Source organism: Phlebotomus papatasi, chromosome 2 (genome assembly GCF_024763615.1).
Source record: "Phlebotomus papatasi isolate M1 chromosome 2, Ppap_2.1, whole genome shotgun sequence".
NCBI classification, from domain to species: domain Eukaryota; kingdom Metazoa; phylum Arthropoda; class Insecta; order Diptera; family Psychodidae; genus Phlebotomus; species Phlebotomus papatasi.
Genome location: NC_077223.1, coordinates 69440025 through 69460303, shown reverse-complemented (window position 1 = coordinate 69460303; position 20279 = coordinate 69440025). Strand labels below are relative to the sequence as shown.

General features: G+C 33.7%; 1 protein-coding gene across 1 annotated transcript in view; it reads left to right on the top strand.

Moving 5' to 3' along the window:
* The window catches only part of LOC129804026 (uncharacterized), a 42266-nt gene extending 22709 nt beyond the window's left edge, over positions 1-19557 (top strand). The window contains exons 3-5 of the mRNA XM_055851000.1: positions 8616-9943; positions 14331-14579; positions 18592-19557. Of these exons, the coding sequence (XP_055706975.1) occupies positions 8616-9943; positions 14331-14579; positions 18592-18870 (1856 nt within the window). The 3' untranslated portion in view covers positions 18871-19557. The remainder of the gene's footprint in view (positions 1-8615; positions 9944-14330; positions 14580-18591) is intronic.
* Positions 19558-20279: the final 722 nt, after the last annotated feature.

Here is a 20279-nt window from a genome sequence, read left to right as displayed (position 1 = left end):
AGTTATATAGATCTTATATTTTGAAAAAGATAGTAAGAAATTTTCTGAATGAACTCTGCCCATAAGCACATTTTAAACTTTTGGATTTAAAAAAAAAACTTCAGTCTTTAGCCAGTCTGGATAGTAGTAAACGTTGCTTCTACAAATTTACTTATGGACAGGATTTAATAATCCTAGCTGTTATAAAATGAGCCACGCCTTCTGTAACACTTATAAAAACTTAACTTTTAAAAGCTACTTTCAGTAGCTCACTTCAAGGGTTAATGGTGCTATTCCAATGAAAAATGAACGTTTGTTTAGCACATTACTGTTCTCAAAATGGTTTTCTACACTATCGACTTTTCTTAATTTAGTTCCTGCCCCAACTCTTTGGCCGTTTTAAAACACGGCGAAGACTGAGGAAAGTAGTCAAGAAAGGAACCAACACAAAGGAAAGTCGATAACGCAGAAGCATTTTAAGAATAGTAACTTCCTAAAGAAACCTGTTTATTTTTCACAGCACCATAAATTTAGTTTTTTTTATAATATAGACGGAACTGGAGTAGTAGTAATCTGAGGTAGTATTACAAACACTGCGAGAAACATTGAGGTCAATCAAGAAGGCAAATATCGAGAGCTCATGCTTAACAGCAAATTGACCTGGAACACATTACATTACGGAGTTATCACACTAGAAAATTTCACATTAAAGTTAAAGTGAAAAGATTGCTCATTAAAACTTCTAGAATCACTCGAAATCGTTGATTTAGTCAGGACACATTGCTAGAATTGCTCAATGTCACGATGGCACACGGGTTGTCGGATGAGTGTTTTTGTTTTTGAAGCATTTCAGTTGTTTGAGCGAAAATGTGCGATTTTAGTGAAGAAGAGGAAGTTTTCCTCCTGTACACTACTTTTATGTCGTGCAAAATGACCCGCTAAGCGAGAAGAAGGAGGTTGTGGGCGAGAGATTGGCTCCTAAGGCGACCTTCACATGGTGTCGTTGAAAATCTCTAGGGCAATTTTTTTGGACATAATTATTTTCTCCGTATGAATTCGGAGGAATTTAAAGAGCTGCTTTAAATCGTAGGGCTTTATTTTCAAAAGAAGACTACGAAAATGAGGAAGCCAATATCACCCAAATCCCGACTGAGGTGTGAGTTCCGGCGATTGGTGACTTAATTTGTAGCAAACGACCTGAAAACCATCAGATCGGCTGCCTCTATTTTTGTATTCAGGGCAGTTGTAGTCCCAAATGACGTTTTCCTGAAGCACAGAAACCACGAAATCCGTTTATATTCCTTATGAAGGAATATAAAATGTAGATCGAACACATTTTTGTTTAGCTTTTTTCTTACTTATCCCCTGCACCAATCTTTTTCAAGTTCTTTTGTCCTTCCTCCATCTCGTGCGCGATAAATAGTAGGTATTAGCACTACTTTTTATCACAGTTCAATCACGAATAAATTGGTGAGAAAATTGTGGCGCAGAAACTACCCAAATAACTGCAATAAAGTAGTATCTGATGAAAATTTAATGAGCAAATTTTGCTCATAAATTTGCTTACTTCTCATTAATTTGCTCATTAATTATCAATCGTATTTATGCTATTTTAATCTATTTAAACTAATTTTTGTGACTCGAGTCCACTTTTTTATCACTAAATGAATCGATTTCTAAAAGCTCTTGACGAAAATTGCACATTAGGACACATATCAGCAACAATTAATGTGAATCACATTAAAATTTTAATGTGAAATTCTCTAGTGTGATACCACGGTTATGTACATCACCATTAAAATACCATTAAAACACTTTGGATATGTCATAAAATGGTTGACCAAAAAAAAGAGGCACAAAACGCCATATCATCGTTTGAATTTACGAATCTATTGTGAGGTCAATCATAATAAGCGATTGCCTAGTTTTGTGGAAGAGAACTCAACAAACCAAAGGCTATAAAACAACTCCAGAAGGTACCGTAAGTGCGAGTGACTATGTCCCCTGTAGGTGATTTTGACACCCTCCTGTTCGTAAGCTTTTCTTTAATTGTAATGTTTAAGAAAGGTTCCCACCGATCAGACATGGTAAGTCCTAGAAGTAAAGAAAAGCTTACGAACAGGAGGGTGTCAATACCACCTGCACTTACACAGGCTTCTGACCTAAGGCTTAGCCAATATGGCTTAACTGCTCTAATTCTTTATCAATAACGATTTTTGGAGAGATTTAACTTAGGATTGGTTTATTAAAGATAATTAACTTAATAAGCTCTCAAAAAGCAATAAAATTGCTCGCTATATAGGATTTGGAGACCTTCGGGAACTGGGCTAAATCTCTAGTCTGTAGACCGCTTTACGGTACAAAGACTCATCTGTCTCACTTAAACAGAGATCTTGTCCAACTTCAGCAATGCAGGCCATCCTAGATTTAATATCTCGTATAACTACAAAATCTACTTGCAGAAAACTGCAACCCAACAAGGGCTAGCGATCACTATGATCAAAGGCCTTAAACCAGGTTATCTTACACATAACAAAATATTTTGTAAAAATGTCCGTAAATGTTTGTGAATTCCTCTGGGGGAGTTACAAACAATCGTATAACTCACAAACAAGTTCGTAAAAGTTTGTACTTTTTTCACAAACATTGTTCGTAACATGATTATTTGACGAGCATTTTTTGTACTTTAGAAACATTTGTTCGTAAATGTTCGTAAACACACAAAAAATGTTCGTAAAATTTTGTTATTTGTTCGTAAATGTTCGACAGGAAAACAAACGTTTACGAACAAATGACATAATTTTCCGATTTTTTTTGTGTGTTTACGAACATTTACGAAAAAATGTTTGTAAAAGTATAAGAAATGTTAGTCAAATGATCATCTTACGAACAATGTTTGTGAAAAAAGTACAAACTTTTACAAACATGATTCACGAGCATTTCGTAACTCCCCCATAGGAATTTACAAACACTTACGAACATTTTTACAAAATATTTTTTTCTGTGTACAGGGCACATGGGGCACATGGAAATATTGCGACATCTACTCTGAAAAAAATATTTTGTTAAACGAACAAATGGATTTTGATGAAATTGTGTCAAAAGGATATTATTTACCAATTTGACAAAACTTTTTCTCGCATTTTATATAGAAAAACACCCTTTTGACAAACTTTTAATAAGATCCAGTTGGCCGCCGATTTGACAAAACTTTTCCATATTCTGTATGGAAGAACATCCTTTTTACAAACTTGCCTTGTTAATTTGACAAAACATTTTTTTTAGAGTATAGAATATTCTAGTTCAAAATGTATCGATTTCGTTACGTTAGAGCAAAAAAACACAGACATCAATTCGGTCCAATAAGTTCTTTTTCGACAATTCCCGTGGCATTCGTACACCTATCTTTTTCGTGAGATCGTCTTATGTTCCAATCTAATAAGCTAATCTTCCGTTCTTGAGCAATAGAATAAGTGATCCTGTGCCGGTCCAACTCAACGATTTCCATGGTTTTATCTACATTTTCCAAAACTGGCCTACCACAGTGTGCCTTATCTTTGTCGTCCATTTTTCCAGAATGGAAGCGTATGAACCACGCCACTTTGTTGTTGCATCAGATACTGTATTGGGTCCATAAACTAAATTTTCTGAAGAGTTTTTCGTTCATTTTTTTTTTAAATAAAAAATAAACACTTTAAATAAACAAACTTTTGGTCTATGATGCAACGGTTGAAAGTGTTGTGACACTTTTCTTAAGCATATGTAATTGCATTTGCACTAAATAGTGTGATTATTTATTTTGTGAATAAATAAACATTGAAAATTCAAGAATTTTAACGAGCCATTAAATCATAAAGCGGGCGTGGCTTAAAGTACAATTAGGCGGAACTAACCTAAATAGCCATTGACCATGTTTTCCTAGAACTTACAGAACTGGTTAAAAACTATGCCAAACCTAATAAAACTATCTTTAGAAAGACAAGAACTTTGTGAAATTTTCAAGAAGTGGCCATAAGTGACTCTTCTCTAAAATACCAAGAGTTGGTTTTTTGTACATTTCAACACACATTTCACTCATCAATATTGGTTTTTCATTCTCTCTCTCACACCACTTTTTATTTCCACTTCATTCACATTTTCTTTTGCATCTCTTCCATCTTCTGTCTGCTGTGTGTCAATCCCGTGGTTTACCCAAGCACTGTATAAGTGTGTACACAATTGTGTTATTTTAATTTGTTTACAGAGGGGTTAACAACTCGTCCAATTGTCCATAACATATAGACCAATTAAAAACAATTTGCATTTCTCTTGCGAGATCGTAAATTTTGGGCTATCTTATCTCTCTGCAATGTCAGGTAGCTTTGGAGATAAAAAAATATCAAAAGAAAGATTTAGCGTGATTTTTGGTATTTTTGCATCACTGACGAAAAAGATGATGTAAGCCGCGACTTTAATAATCTGTTTACTCATAACAATAATAAAGCTGATGAACAGGCCAACTCATCCAATTGCTGCAATATATCATGCTGAATTTGAGAATTTCCCGAGAAAAAAAAATATTAAAATTTTTTTTGTCATAGTAGTGACAAACATATTTGCTGTATTTGTTTCTCAAAAAAGTTTAGATCGTGTAATAAAAGTTAAAAGTATTACGCAAAATATTTTAGTGAAGGAAAATTATTTTCACAGAGAAAATATGTCACCTTTTTTGGTGCTTCAAACTAGTTTAAACTACAAATGAAAAACTCAAATATTTTTTGAATACATACACTAAAAAAATTAATAGTCCAAATTCTCTTCGAAAGATGCTTTCGCTATTACATAAAGTTATTATATGGTTATTTGTAATAATTGACGAAAATAAATATTATCAAGTTTTTTTTGCCATGTGATAAGAAAAAAACGTTACAAAACTGCTTGTTGTTGGTGGCTTAAATAATTTTGCTACACTGAAAGAAATGGAATTGGGGAAAGTCACAATGCTAAGTAAGATCCCAAACTTCGTAATGACTAAATTTTTCCCAGGCTTCTGAATAAATGTGATTATAAGTAAGTTTAGAATAAACGATTTAATAATGTCTTATTGTTGGTAGGTAGTTGAATTTCGTTAATTCCGTGAATTCCAAATAAATAATTTCACGTTCTGAAATATTGATAAAGATTTACGATAAATGGGCGATATTTCGGACAGGTTACAATATAAGAACCACAGATACCCTAACTCTGAAATATTGATATTCTTAGCGATGTTTTGAAATTTGAAAATCATTTATCACACTTGTCAGTTTTAATAATTTTAAATACACATTTAAAAATTTATAAAATACAGATTATTGATTTTAATATGAGACACCTTGGGATCTCAGTGGCGCAATAGGCAAGAGCGTTGGAGCTCATGCGGATAGATTCCCCATCTTGACTCACAGTTGTGAGTTAGAGTCCCGCCCGGTGCAAAGATCTGAATTTCTGATTTAGATATTTTTTCACATGTAATAATAACGTAATATAATGCACCGCTTTCGCCCAACTACTCCAGGACAAAGAACTTAACAGATTCTTCCAAACGATATTTGACATTGTAATAATGATTACCTTGTAATACAATATCTCGATACAATTAATTGGCACTTGTTTTAAAATATCGTACAGTAAATTTTCGTCCTTGCGGGACTCTTTCAAAGCTCTTTCTACAACATTCCGTTAGGAGAGACGACAATTGTTTCATTAGGAGGCTTTAGGAAATTAAGAATTAAAAGAAAAGTTTATGGAGTATTGAGAAACAAAATAAGTGGACTATAAGCCCTGACGGGACTGACTTTAATAAGTTAGCTCTTTAAGGTTTAAAGAGGATTGAAGATGTCCCCCATCTTTCAATTTCCTCGGAGTAATTTGTCCACGGAGACTCTGATGATCACTCATTTAAGTAACGAAGCCTGCCTAGGGATGAGTATTTGGGCGTGCGTTACGAATGAAATATAATTAGGATTGCTGAGTTCAGCTGTCGACTTGGTTGATAATTGTCGAATATGTAGCACGCTCACCAGAACGATTTTATAAACATAACCTTACTAAACGGTAATGTCATGAAATGTCTAATTTTTACAAAATAAACTTAATCTACCTGAAAAATACAGAAATATCCACATCATTAATTTTACAAAATTGATCAATAATTTCAAAGAAAATATTCCAAGTCAATTTTTATTGAACAACATCTTGAGGAAGGTGTCTAAGGGAGTTGTACCTAATTTCGGACAGCTTGCAATTTCGGTCACTTTTTTTATCTCTCAAATTTCTATGAATTTTTAGTTTTTGCATACTCTTGAGATTTTACAATGGAAAAAAAAAAACAAAAAATGGCACTTGTAGGAACGAAATAATGTGAAAAAGACTTTAGAAGAATTCCGGAAGGGCAAATGACTATGAGAATTACCCTTTTAAAATGTATTGAGAATGATTTTAGAGTAAACAAATTATCTAGAAAAAAAATTCATAAAGGTAATGTATTTCAAATTTATCGCCTTACAAATTTACAATTAGGGATATTTCAAAAGTAATCTGACAAATTTACTCACAGGTAGGCAAAAATGCGCGAGTGTGCTTAAATATTCCCATTTTATGCATAATACCAACATGCGTAATGCGTAATCCTGGAACCCCCTGTATTATTCTAAAAAGAATAAATTTATGCCCAGCGCACAATAACTTGTTTGTAAACATGTTTTCTACATTTTCTATAAGAGTGAGCGAGATGACTAGATCTAGATTTCATTCACTCTCACTGAAATGTCAAAAACATGTTTACAAAACAAAACTTATTGTGCGTTGGGCATTATGCCCAACGCACACTAAATTTTGTTTTGTATACATGTTTTTGACTTATCAGTCAGAGGTCTAAATAAACCAAAAAAAAGATTGCCCTAAATAATGTTGACTTATGCGGATTTGTCGAAAACTGGAAGTCGATAGCTTTTACCGTTTGGCCTCTAGCCGTGTTACAAGTTGAAAAAAAGTGGATTATATAACTGCCCTCTCTTTGAGTTCGAGCAGTAAAATAATTTAATAATTATAATCAATTTAGTTGAAATGTCTGATGTTTCAGTGCAAGTGGGCGATATTTAAAGGTGTCCGAAATATTGCTCTGTCCCCCTATTATTCTTATACGATAATTCGAATTAGGGATGCTAGAGTTTGGCTAGAATATTGACAATCTATAAGAATGTCAGTATCTATTCGATATGGATACAGGCCTAGCTTTTTGTAGCAATGATCCGGGATGGAATTTATGCTGTCTCAAAGTGTGTCAAGTAGAGAATAGAAATTATAGAAATTCTTATGACTTTTCTATCCAAAATCTATAAGTGAAAATCTTTGTTTTTTTTTTAATTAATTATCAAGCCTATCAGGGTGGAGTAAGTACATTTGGCCACTTTAAGGTTTCATGTGCTTATAATTTTTATATTCTTTATTTAAATATAATGAAATTTTGTACAAAGATACCTTAAAGCCATTTCTTCGTAATAATCCAAGAGAGTTCCCAAAATTTTTTGGATATTTTTGTGAAAAATGCATTTTATGCAACTATGCATGTTTCTGTACTTTTGGCCATTGTGTGTAAGCACTTTTGGCCACTTGTTTGCAATAAAATTTTAATAAAATAACAGAAGAAATAGCTTTCGAAAACTTTCACAAATACACAGCACAAGTTCTATTCTTATTTAACACCAATTTTATGTGATTATTAGAGTATTTTAAACGACTTTTTGCACATTTTCTATTTGATATAAAAATGAGCCAAAAGTCACGATTGTTTTGAATGGCCAAAAGTACTTACACAGCCGAAAAAAGTAAGCTCTTTTGGCCACGTCCGATTTTCATTTAATTTGTTAGAAAATCTTATTAAGGATGATATTACAATAAAATTTAGTTAATTAAGAAATGGACTTTCATTGAATAACATCAAATATTTTTATCAAAAATATAAAATAATGCAAAACAATTTCTCTTAATATTAATAAGTTTCTTAATCCCACGTTTTTTTAGTGATTGTTTACTTTGTCGAGAATTTCTTTGATTAACTTAGAATTAATCAAGTCGATACAAAATCAAATGTGGTTTTCTGATTTGTTAGATTAGACGTCACGAAATAAGACCCATTTTCCTGTTCTAAATAAACTCATAATTGCCTTACAATGTGATTTTACTTTAGGTGGCCAAAAGGGCTGACTCTACCCTAATTGGAAATTCTGCCATAGGTTGTCCCCTGGTTGCAGTGCATCTCATTATTATTATTATTAGTTTCAAAGAACTTAAGCGAAATGGGAAGAGAATGTGTAGTGCAGATACAGGAAGAAAGCAATAATTAATTGATGGTATACAGAATGTGAGAAATGTGTATTTGTCTGATGGTGGAAATGCTGGAGGAAGTAGAAAAGAAAAAGCACTTTAGTTTTAAGAAGGAAGTCAGCAGAAAGTGATGGAGTGCACTTCAAATGAAAAAAGTTCTTTCACAAATAAACATTTTATTTTCTTGACACAAATCAATGTGAAAAAATTGCAAATGTCTTTTGAGATTTTACTAGCAGTAAATTTTCCATAGGTTGTTGCATTTTCTTTTGTTCTTGTTGTTTCTTTAGATACTTCGGGAAGTTTCAATTTGCTAACACCATCGAGTGCCAAGGATTTTCCACGGGAATTTATAACGCGAATTCACGAGAGGAGTCAGTGTCCACCACCTCAGTCCGTGATTCGGCAGCAGACGTCAATAGTGCTGGATCCTCAATCGGGTCGTGTCAATACGATACTGTCTGGGCAACCACCACCGCCGACAATTGTTGAGAGTCCTCCGCCGGGTGCTGTTGTGGAGGAGACAAAGAAGCCCAGTTATCTGAATTTGGCGTGCTGTGTCAATGGATATTCGCATTTGACGACGTATAATTCAAAATTGAGGCAGGATATTAATAAATCGAGAGAAGTTTCACCCATTCGACCAATAACCTATACCAAAACCAACGCCAGTGGAAAACTTTTTGTTCCACCTCCAGTTGCTACCATAAGACTCTCTGGAGATCCAATGGAGAGTCACAGATCGGTGATGTCGCCGGAAAAGCGACTCTTTACACAACACATAATGGCTATGGAGACGACAAATGGGACTGGAGATGATACAACGGACAATGTTCGGCATTTCCGGACAACCAAATATATTCACACAATGTCCACAACAACGACATCAAAGAAGATTGTGGAGGAAAATGGAGTGCAACAGCATCAGCAGCAACAACAGTATAAGGCAGGAAGTATAGCACCACATGTGGAAAAATTATTTGGTCCTGGTGCCTTGGCACAGGGTTTCCATACAAATCGTCGTTCAATGGAAAATGGCCAGACAACTTGTGTGCTGACGGAGAAATCAATGAATTCACGAAATTTCTTCTCGCCCGTGGTGAAGATGACGAGAAAGGAGGCCATAGCAAATGGTGGGCAGGAGACAACAACAACAACACCATATTCAGAAAATGGTAAAGGTTTAGAGAATCTCAAGGATTTGAAAGATGCCCTGCCAGTTCTCAGGTACTTGAGCCCGGAATTCAAGAAGCAACTGCCAATTTGTGCATCACCACGACGATATGTACCGCCCACGAGGGAGGATCACAGTGGTCAGATGACAAATGGGGTGCGACATCATGCCACAGAGACAAATAATGTGACAACTGTGAAGATAACATCACCCACAAAGATTTTACAGTCAGCGGTGATTGACAAGGAAGTGGTGAGTTCACCGGTGAGATTAGTAGAGAAGATTGGGGATACTCAGGCTGATACAAAGGAGGACAAGGCTGCAAAGGAAGTTGGTGATTTGAAGACGAAGGATGGCAACTACTTCCTGGATATTTTAGCGACGGAGAGGGGACGAATTCTGTCTCTAGCTGACAAAGTTGATAGTTACATGGAGCAAATAAAAGTAAGTAATTTTTTTTTAAATATATTTTTTATAATTTTTTTTTAACAGCTAGGGTGAACGGTGGAAAGCGAGACACTTAAGAAAAAATTCAATTTCAAATGCATTTTTGAACTGAATAAATAATTATTTTTTTAACATTTTTTTGTATCATGGGATTCTTTGACAAATATTTTAACAGAATCTTAACAGTTGTTATTAAATATTGCAACCGAATAATCGGAAAATTCACGGAAATTAAAAAATAACACATTTTGAAAAGATGGACAAAATTTTGGAAAGTTAGACAAAAAGTTTTGGAAAGTTGGACATAGTGATATTAATGACAAAGTATCATGACATTTGATGGTTATCCTAATCCCCCTTTATGTCCGGGTAACAGTTGAGGAACGCTAATTACCAAGAACTTTCTGGACGTCCAACCAAAAGGGGTTCTGTAAATTTCACAGACGCCTCGCGGTGTCCAGCAGTTATAGTTTTAACTCTTTCGCGTCCCACTTTTATTCAGCAGATGAATTCATGTAAAATTGAGTTCTTCCTAATGCTTTATGATCAAATATAATAGTTCAGAGAGGAAAAAAATTTTCCATTGCGTGAAAACTCGGAAAAACCCCGGGTCATATATGACCCTGTTTTCCTCAAGGGAAGTGTACATACCATTTTCAAAATCTATCTCTAGAGCCTTTTTAATATTTGACGTTGAGAAACCGTTACAAGAATGATTCAAGGGTATCTCTATATACACCCTTATAGCCCCTATAGGGGGTTCGTGGTGCAATTGGTAAGAGCGTTCGGGTCTTGGGCGGTGTGACCCCCGGCTCGAAGGTCACAGTTGTGAGTTCGAGTCCCGTCCGGTGCAAATGATTGAAACGTCGGAATGAACATTTTTTAACGCAACATTGTAAACCGAATAATAAATTTGTAAACTGAAAATTGTACAAAATGACAAGTATATAGCCCAGTACATTAAAAATAAATATAAATAACATCCCGTCAAATAATTTCGTCAGATATCTTTAAGATTTCTGCAGAAAATATCTACACCTCTGCAGAAATGCAAAATTTTGCAGATTCTCTGACAAATCCTGGTGCACACTCTGACGAATTTCTGTGGATATTTTGCCGATTTTCTGTAGATTTTTTTTCTACATTCCAGACTTTCCAGACAGCTGTGTCTGAAATGATGGAATATTTTTCAGTGAAGTTTGGAAAAATCAACAGAGTTTCTTAATGATATCACAGTGTTTATCGTGTTTATATAAAATAAAGAATTCTGCGACGCCGTGTTATAAGTAGAGAATAGTGAAGTAAAAACTTTAAGCAGAGTGTCGACCTAAATTTCGTGTTGTTGTATCATTCCATGTGCGATTTTTAAGAAATTAGTATTTTTGCTCGCATTTTTTTACTTATCTAAAATGTTTAATCGGTAATGTTTGTTAAGCAAAACATACCATTTTCTTTATAACTTCTACAGTTTCTTCATTAATCAACAATATTTTTGTGAAGTATAATGGACACTATGCAGATTCTCTAGGGAGAAATTCTGCCGAAAATCTACAGATTTTCGCTGAATATACTGGAATATACCGTTACAATTTTTAAAAACCTTCGAGTAAAATCGGCAGGTAGATTATTGATTTGACGGGATTTCTAAACATTCAATTTGACGGGAAAATTTCTAAAACATCCACAATTTAAAAAAAAATCGCACGAGCTTTCTCAAAATATATTTCAAATTTTCAACGTAACCTTCTGTGGTACGAAGTACGAGCCTAAATCTGTCTACACATTAGAAAAAAATCATCAATATTCGTAATCAATATCTAATATGGCTGCTGGTGACCGTATCGCATGCTGCCTGAATGTAAGCTTCTGGGATAAGAGCTCATTCACGATGAAGGGCTGATAGCTCATTGAAACTATGGTATTATTATTTAGTCCTGACATTGGTCAATAAAATGCCCTTTATGGAGAAATTGAGTGGATTTTCATTCGATAACCGTAGAAGCCCACGTGCATTTAAAATCAATTACGAAACATTGTTTTTTAAACTTGAATGCAAGACACAAATGTCCCTTCCGGAAGTTTAAGTCTTTAAGTTTTTACCAGACTTTAAGTCACTACGTCAGTTTACATACTTCATTGTTTTTCAACCAATTTTGTATGACGTTGCGTTTGTGTAACGGTGCCGAGTCTTGTTGGAATTTCAAGTATATTTGTAAAAAAAGAAACACGGAATTTCGACCTGAGGTTAAATTCTTGAAAATAGCGAGACATAACTGGTTACTGGTTACTGTCTATTTCGTTTGTCGACTGCCTGGTTAATCGGAAATTTAGCCAAAGCCAAAATCAGTTATCTCGTACAACACTCCATTTTGTAATAATCCAAGACATTTTTCCTTCTATTAATCCTTGAGGCAAAATTATCTTTATAAAATATATTAATCAGTAACCAGTCAAAATTTATCTGATTACGCTCGTAACCTCTCTGGTTCTTCCCCCGTCTAGGTTCTTTACCTGGATTATAACCGATTGGAACCGGTTTAGAGTAATCAGATATTTCAAGACCTTTCCAACGAATCCAAACATGATACCATTCGGTTGTAAAATGTGCTCTGTAGAGCCTTTTTAACCTTTGACCTTGTAAACCCGTTATTAGGGATGATTTAATGGGATATAAGAAATGTCTGCAAACGAAATGTTCGAGCTATTGCGTTATCCTAAACAACATGCTTTGGGAGAAAATGGCGTTCGAGCTGTTAAAAAATTCCTGGGAATCAATTGTTCCTTATAATAAATTCGAATGAGCAAGGTAAAAGTGTTCTTATTTGACGAGTCATTTTTTGATGTTTTATAGCCAATTTATAAGAAATACTCCCTGAATTCTAATTTATAAAAAAAAAATCATTTTATGATGTTAAACCATTCGGAATATATTATTACAAATTCAAATAATTTGAGTAATTTCACTGATTGAGAAGCTGACCTCAAATGCTTTCTCCTTTTCCTCAACAAACGTTGTTTATAAAATCCACTCGTATGATTTTTTAAAATATTTTCTGGAGGTTATCTGTGCTGCCTTTTGGATTTATTTAATGGGGTTACAAGTTCAAAGGTTAAGCATATTTTTTAACCGATTGAAAGAAATTTATTGTGATTTATTTCAAGGATCGTAATCTCTGTCAAATCTAAACCAGTTTAAATCGATGAGATCTAGTTCTAAAGCAAAATTATGAAGGACATTCTGGTCTACATCTCACCCATATATCACTTTTCTGTCACTCCATCCAAATCCTTGATATTTTGGTTAAAATAAAAAAAATGTATAGGGTAAATGTTCTAATTCAAAACCATTTCCAGACGCTTTAACTTTGACAAAAGATTCAACACATTAAGTTCATATTTTTTCTGAAGAGAATTACATAAATTTGCTCCTTGACTCTTCTAGAATGTTACTGTTTAGTGAAAATTCATTGGATATAATTTGAAAACTTCTTAAATACAAGAAAAATACGCGAGTGTAAAATGCTTCTATTGGAAACAAATTAATCCAAATGGAGACAAGGGAAATTTTCTAATTGGAGACAAACAGTGTAAGTGAAACCACGACGAAAGGCTTCCAAAACCTTGTTGAGTCGCTCTTGAGTGCAGGATTTGTTCTTATTCCTGGTGCTTTCTATTTTCCCATCTGAGACAATTAGAAAATCTCTACAAAAAAAATCATATTTCCAGGGTTTCCTATTGAAGCATTTGCAGACACTGTAGAAAAACCCTTTTTGTTCACGAAATAGGTAATTATTACATTTGAAAACTTCACGTACCGTTAACAATAAAAATTAGCACTTAATTTGACTAAAATTAGCCAGAAATATGACATAAATGTTAAACAAAACGAATAAACAACAGTCACCTCATTGTACTTTTCATTTAAAAACATGGTCAATCGATGAAAAAATCGATGGTGAAAAAGTACACTTTTAATTTTTCTGATAAATTACCAAATTAAAATTTGTGAATATGATTGGTTTTCCGGTTTATTTGGAGCAAAATTAACTAAGTAATGAAACTGAGGTATAGAAAATATATAAATATAATAATTTAGTACTGTATTTATCATGAAAACAATGACGTTTCCATTTGAAGTAGCGAAAAATTTCCATTTGGAGCAGGTTTTGAATTAGCTTAATTTACCCTAATTTCACGAATTTGATTCAAGATAATTGAATGGCGTCACCAACTTCAGCTCTCAATCGAATTTGTCTACATTCCGTGTTAGCTCATGTTAAGAATCTCACCTACATAAGCCAGTTAGGATTATCTGTCCCTTTCAAGATAGAACGGGTAACAGGTATTAAAATTTTCATTGTTTTTTTGTTTGACAATTTTTCAGGACAAGGATGTTTCTGAGGAAGTTGTTGGATACCTGAGAGCAGCGTCAGGCAAAGCGAGGCTCCTGGCGGCGCAGAAGATGAAACAGTTTGAGGGACTCTGCCACAGTAATCTGACCCAGTCACCAGATGAGAAATTCCAAACGACTGCTGAAGATCTTCAAGGATTCTGGGATATGGTGATGCTTCAAGTCAATCACGTGGATTCACTTTTTGAGGAGATTGAGGTGCTGAAGGTGAACAACTGGAAGGTGTGTTGATATTCCTGTGTGTTTGTCCTCTTCTCCACCTCCACAAATTCTGTGCACAAATGAGATTTTCTTTGGTCGCAAACACGCACGATAGAGAGTAGAAAAAAAGTGTCATTTTATGACCATTTGAAATGGATTATGAGGCTTCTCGGAAGAGACGTTAAAAAGACAACTCTTAATGTTTGTATTCCTACGCTCTTTTGGGGCACTTTATCTTCAAGTATCTCACAGTGGTCAAGCATCTTTCGATTTTTTTTGTGGCCTGCGTGATGTGATTCTTGATTCTTGTGATCTCGATAAATGGACAAATTTGGTTCTCAAAGACATGTCGCAGTAAAAAAAAGTTTGAGATTTTAACTCATATTATAATTTTATTTTGCAAACACTAAAAATTCTAAATACAGAAAATTTATGGAATAAGCACAATTGATTTTTTTGCAAACATAAATATTTATTCGTGAATAGAATTTAGGATTAAACAAAGAATTGATAGATCTTTTGAAGTAAATTTGAAGTGAAATGCTTTTTGTGTCCAACAACCACAAACCAAACTAAAATCTTTACAATTCTAATGTGGCTTACCAATGATAATAATATTTATACAATCTCTTATGTATTTACCTGAATCTATTACAGAGTATAAGTTAACTCACACCGTTATGAATATATCAATTATATTTACAATATATTTTTTGACTGAGGTATATTAGTTTGTAATATTTCTCTTTCAAACTTGCTTAATAAAATTACTTTTTTTAAAAATAATTTTGAAAGTATCTTAAATCATTTATAAAAGATTAAAATCCTTACGAAGACTAAAATTCAATGCATTTAAATAAGGGGTGACTCATATAGAGAAATCCTTGTCATTTACACGAAACACGGTTCTCGAAAAAAGGGAAATTTCCATTCAGTCAATGTATTCATTCATCCATTCAGTCATTACAAACTCTATTGCTTTAGATAGAGTAACTATCCAAGAACATCAATTGACAACTAGAATTCAAATCAGGAAAAAGGAAAGAGGCCAATTTTAATAAATTCGACGGGATGTCGTATTTTCCGTCCGCCATTTTGGTCAAAAATTTTGCATGACCTTCCGCGAAGCAAGAAAATAATAACAAAATGTATTTTCATCTCTGTCGGACTATTTTTCTCAAGTAATTGAAGAACTAAAAAGTTACTAAAAATCCATTCCCAACAGCAATTCGGATAAAAATTACCCAGGAATAAATCATCTAAAATCACTAAATTTGCGTATGATGTATAATACCATGGTAAGGAATTGGTTAAAAATTGATTAGCAAAATCCGAGAAACGCAAAAAATTAGTTCATGAAATTCGAGCAAGCCAAAACTACCTTCATGAACCTCAAAAATTGCTTTACTAAACCCAAGAAAACAGAAAAAAAACGCTTCGACAAATCCACAAACGCGCATTGCTTACAGAAAATCAACAAACCAAAAAAGAAAATCAGGAAATCCAAAAACTGCTTCACTAAACCCGAGGAACTCTGAAAATTTCTTCGTGAAATCTGAAAAACCTAGTTATTTTTTTCCTCGAAAACCAATCCAAAACTTGCTTCGCGAAAGTCAAGGAAAACCCAAAAGTTTCTGGTGAAAACCAAAAAAAAAATCCTTCACTAAGGACAAAAAAAATCGAAAATTGCTTCTCTGACTCCAAAAAATTACTGTGAGTATACTTACAATGAAACCACAAGGCATACAGAGTGAAAATAGTAAAAAAAAAAGCAAAAAACTAGAAATATAAGTTCAGTGCCTCAGATTATATGCGCTGCGAAGCAAGGAGACCCTACACTGAGTGAGAGAAATCAGAAAAAGTTAAAATAACATTCCGGAAATGTTTATTTTACCCTGCAGTATTTAAATTTACACTTTTTCATGTTAATTTTACCCTTAAAAAGGTGTAAAATTAACATTAAAAAATGTTGTAATATTTTTACACCTAAAAAGTGTTGAAGTTATGAGGAAAAAAAGTTAATCGTACCCCCGTTTTTTTCTCAGTGTAATTTTAAATTAGTCGTCGGAGAACACTAACAATAAAACCAAAAATATCGAAATTTGCTTTGTCAAATACAAACAACATGAAAATTGCTAAGCGAAACCGGAGAAATCAAGAAATAGTTTGACGAAACCCAAAAATCGTTTCACTGTTACCCGAGAAATCCAAAAATTGAACCTGAAAAACCCGAAAATTACTTCGTGAAATCCGAGAAATTCTAAAATTGCTACGCGAAACCTGAGGAAATTGCTTCCAGGAACCTAAAAATTAGTTCATGATAACAGAGAAACACAAAATTCGCTTCGTAAGATCTAAAAAAAAAAACAAAAAAAATCATGATATCCAGAAAAAACCCAAAAAATAGGTTCGGAAAACCAAAGTCACCCAAAACTTCGTTCACAAATTCCATAAATTACTTCACTAAGCCCAAAGACACCAAAAAATTGTTTCGCGTAACTTAAAAACTCAAAAATTGCGTTTTGAAATCCGAAAACCCAAAAAATGGTTTGACCAAACCCAAAAATTGCTTTGGAAAATCCGAAAACACTTGAAAACTGCTTTCGTAAAATCAGAAAAACCAGAAAAAAATCGACAAACCCAAAATTTGCTTTACGAGACCCATGAAATCCGAAAATTGTTTCGTTAAAGCTAAGAGACCCAAAAGTTCCTTTTTGAAATCCGATAAACCCAGAAATAGTTTGACAAAGTTTAAAAATTTCTTCACAAAACCTGGGAAGTCGAAAAATTGCTGCATTGGTATCGTAAAATCCGAGAAACCTAGAAAATTTACTCCACGTAATCTAAGAAACACAAAACTGACTTCGTGAATCCCAAAAATTGCTTTCGTTACGCCAAGATACCCGATAATTGCTTCACGAAAACTGATGAATTCAAAAATTCCTTTACTAAATCCGTGTTATTTCTTTCGGGATCGCAGTATACTGCTGCAAACGAATTTCACGATTTTTTCGTGAGGCGGGGATTTTTTCGCGGATTTTCGCGGTGCGAGTATTTTTTCGCGGACTTTCGCGGGGCGTGATTTTTTTCGCGGATTTTCGTGAACCGCGGATTTTTTCGCCGATTTTCGCGGGGTGTGAATGTTTTCGCGGGTCGGGATTTTTTTCGCGGATTTTCGCGGGGCGTGATTTTTTTTCACGGATTTTCGTGAGGCGCGGATTTTTTCGCGGATTTTCGCGGTGCGAGTATTTTTTCACGGACTTTCCCGGAGAGCGATTTTTTTGCGGATTTTCGTGGGGCGCGTTTTTTTCGCGGAATTTCACGGGATGTTAAAATCGAATCGACTTTAAATTTTTTAGACATTTCTATGCATTTCTCATCCAATTTTTTTTATTTCCAAGTGAAATTTTACACATACCAAACCTGAAGGAGGCTCTTAATAGATGTAAAGTTTGAGGCCACTGTTCTACATAGTTTCCAAAAAAAATCAACTTTCAAGTTTTTCAGATACTTTCATGCATTTCTAATCCAATTTTCCTTATTAATAACGATAATATGTTACATATAGTTTAAGAATTATTGAACGAAATTTACATTATTTATGTTTAAATATCATTCGAGTTTGCCACAATCCGAATTTGCAATGAAGGAATCGCACCTCTATAAGCTGATCTAGGCTTATCACTGACTTTTATAATTTGGTTATCTATAAGTATTAAATTTCTATCGATTCTAAATATTCCAAAAAAGTGTTTTTTTCTCAAATTATTTATATTTTACTTTGGGTACTCAGAGTCTCACAGGAGACAAAAAAAATTCCTGCGTGATACGCGAAAATGACTTCGTGAAACCCGAGAAATCCCTGAATTCTTTCGCAAAACTCGAGGAACCTATGAAAATATTTGCGAAACCTAAGAAACCAGGAAGCATTTGTCAATAAAAAATTGAATTGAGTCACCCCTTGCAATTAAATAACTTCAAAAAGAGGTTGTCTTCTTTTTTTTTGTTCAAAACCTAATTGTTTCTTTTGCAGAAGAAATCCGTGGAGGCTAAAGCTCCACCTCAGGGAGCTAAACTGACCAAGCGACCATTGGCTACGAAGGGTTCAACATCATCATCAACGAGCTCAGGGCCGGCCAAGAAGTCCGCTGCAGCCACTTTGGCTGCGCAGAAGCGTGAAGCTCAGAGGAAACAATTGATGGAGATGAAGAAGAAGAGTCGCATGGCCATGAATCAGGCTCAGAATGGTGACAATGCTGCCGGAAATGACGATTCTGTCAGCACAAAGTCCAACGGCGTAGATAAGGTTTGAGTACTTTCTCTCGTTGACGTTTCTTTGTTTGACTCGAATATCGCGCGTAGATGCTTCAGATAAATTTACGTTAATGCTAAAGATGTCCTCGATGGATTATCTGTCTTTCGGTCCAATTTAGAGATGTTTTTTTTTATTATTTAATTTGATGATGCCCAAGAATTTGTGGTGATTTCATAAATTTTACTGTCTGCAAAAAAGAAAACCAGGAAAAAAACGATGTAAATTGTAAGAAAAAACTTCGTGTCTTCATTTAAAAGCACAAATTATCAGACGAAAAAATCATGGAAATTATATAACAATAAGAAAATAATTTTTAATTTCAGTCCCAGTTTTCTCATGATTTTTTTTAGAAGAGATTTAAAATCAAAAAGTACAATTTTGTGTAGTTGTTTTGTTATTTGAAATGTTTCTGCTCGAAATTATGTGTTCTTGCAAAAAAAAAAGAAATTGCAATGTTAAACGGTTTAAAAAAAAAATCTAGAATGAATTGTAAGCATCACGGAAATTAATCGAAAACGCGCATTAGAAATTGATTAGTAATAAAAAAAAATAAATAAATTATGAGAGACGATGAAAAAGAATAATTCCTAAATAAACAAGAAATAAACAACTCTTTGATGACTAAAAAAAAAACAATTGTAACCTGAAAAAAATTAATATTAAATCTTTTTGTTGTACATAAAATTTAGTTGACTTTTATACTATTAGAATTTTCTATTTATGATATTATTAATTTTAACTTAATCATGACAAAAACATTTTACTACTCTTCCTTTTTGCACTTTTTCTACAGTGTGTTTTTTTCTATTGTAAGTTTTCAAGACAATTTCTTTAATTTTTCTTAATAACTTTCCTGAGAATTTTTTTACTTAAACTTCTTTGTTTTTTAATCCAATATATTTTGCAGGAATGTATTATTAAATTTCCCGAGCAAGCCCCTTGTTAAAATGATTGTTGGACACGCCCCTTTTTGAAGTTTATGAGCGATTTTATTTTAAACGTAGTGAAAATCGCAGAGATAAAAAAGATACATTATATTTATAGCAATTTATTCCATTGATTCTAATCTTTTAATTTTACTAAATTTCACTGAATTTCGTCGACAACAAATTAGACCACGCCCCATCTTAAGGCTCCATTTGTAAGGCTTACTCATATGGCTTAACCGCTCTAATTTCTTAATAGTCAAGATTTTTTTTAGAAAATGTTGACTTTTTCTCTTGAAAGCAAAAGTTTGGCAGATACAAGTTTTCAAAGAATGTTTCTGTAATATCAGCCACCGTCGTCTTAGTCTTGATAACCAATCTCCAGTCTAAAACGCTGGAACACTCTTTATCAGGTTGTATGAGACATCTGCATCACTCAAAGAAAGAAAACAGAGAATTAAAAACAAAAAATATAATAAA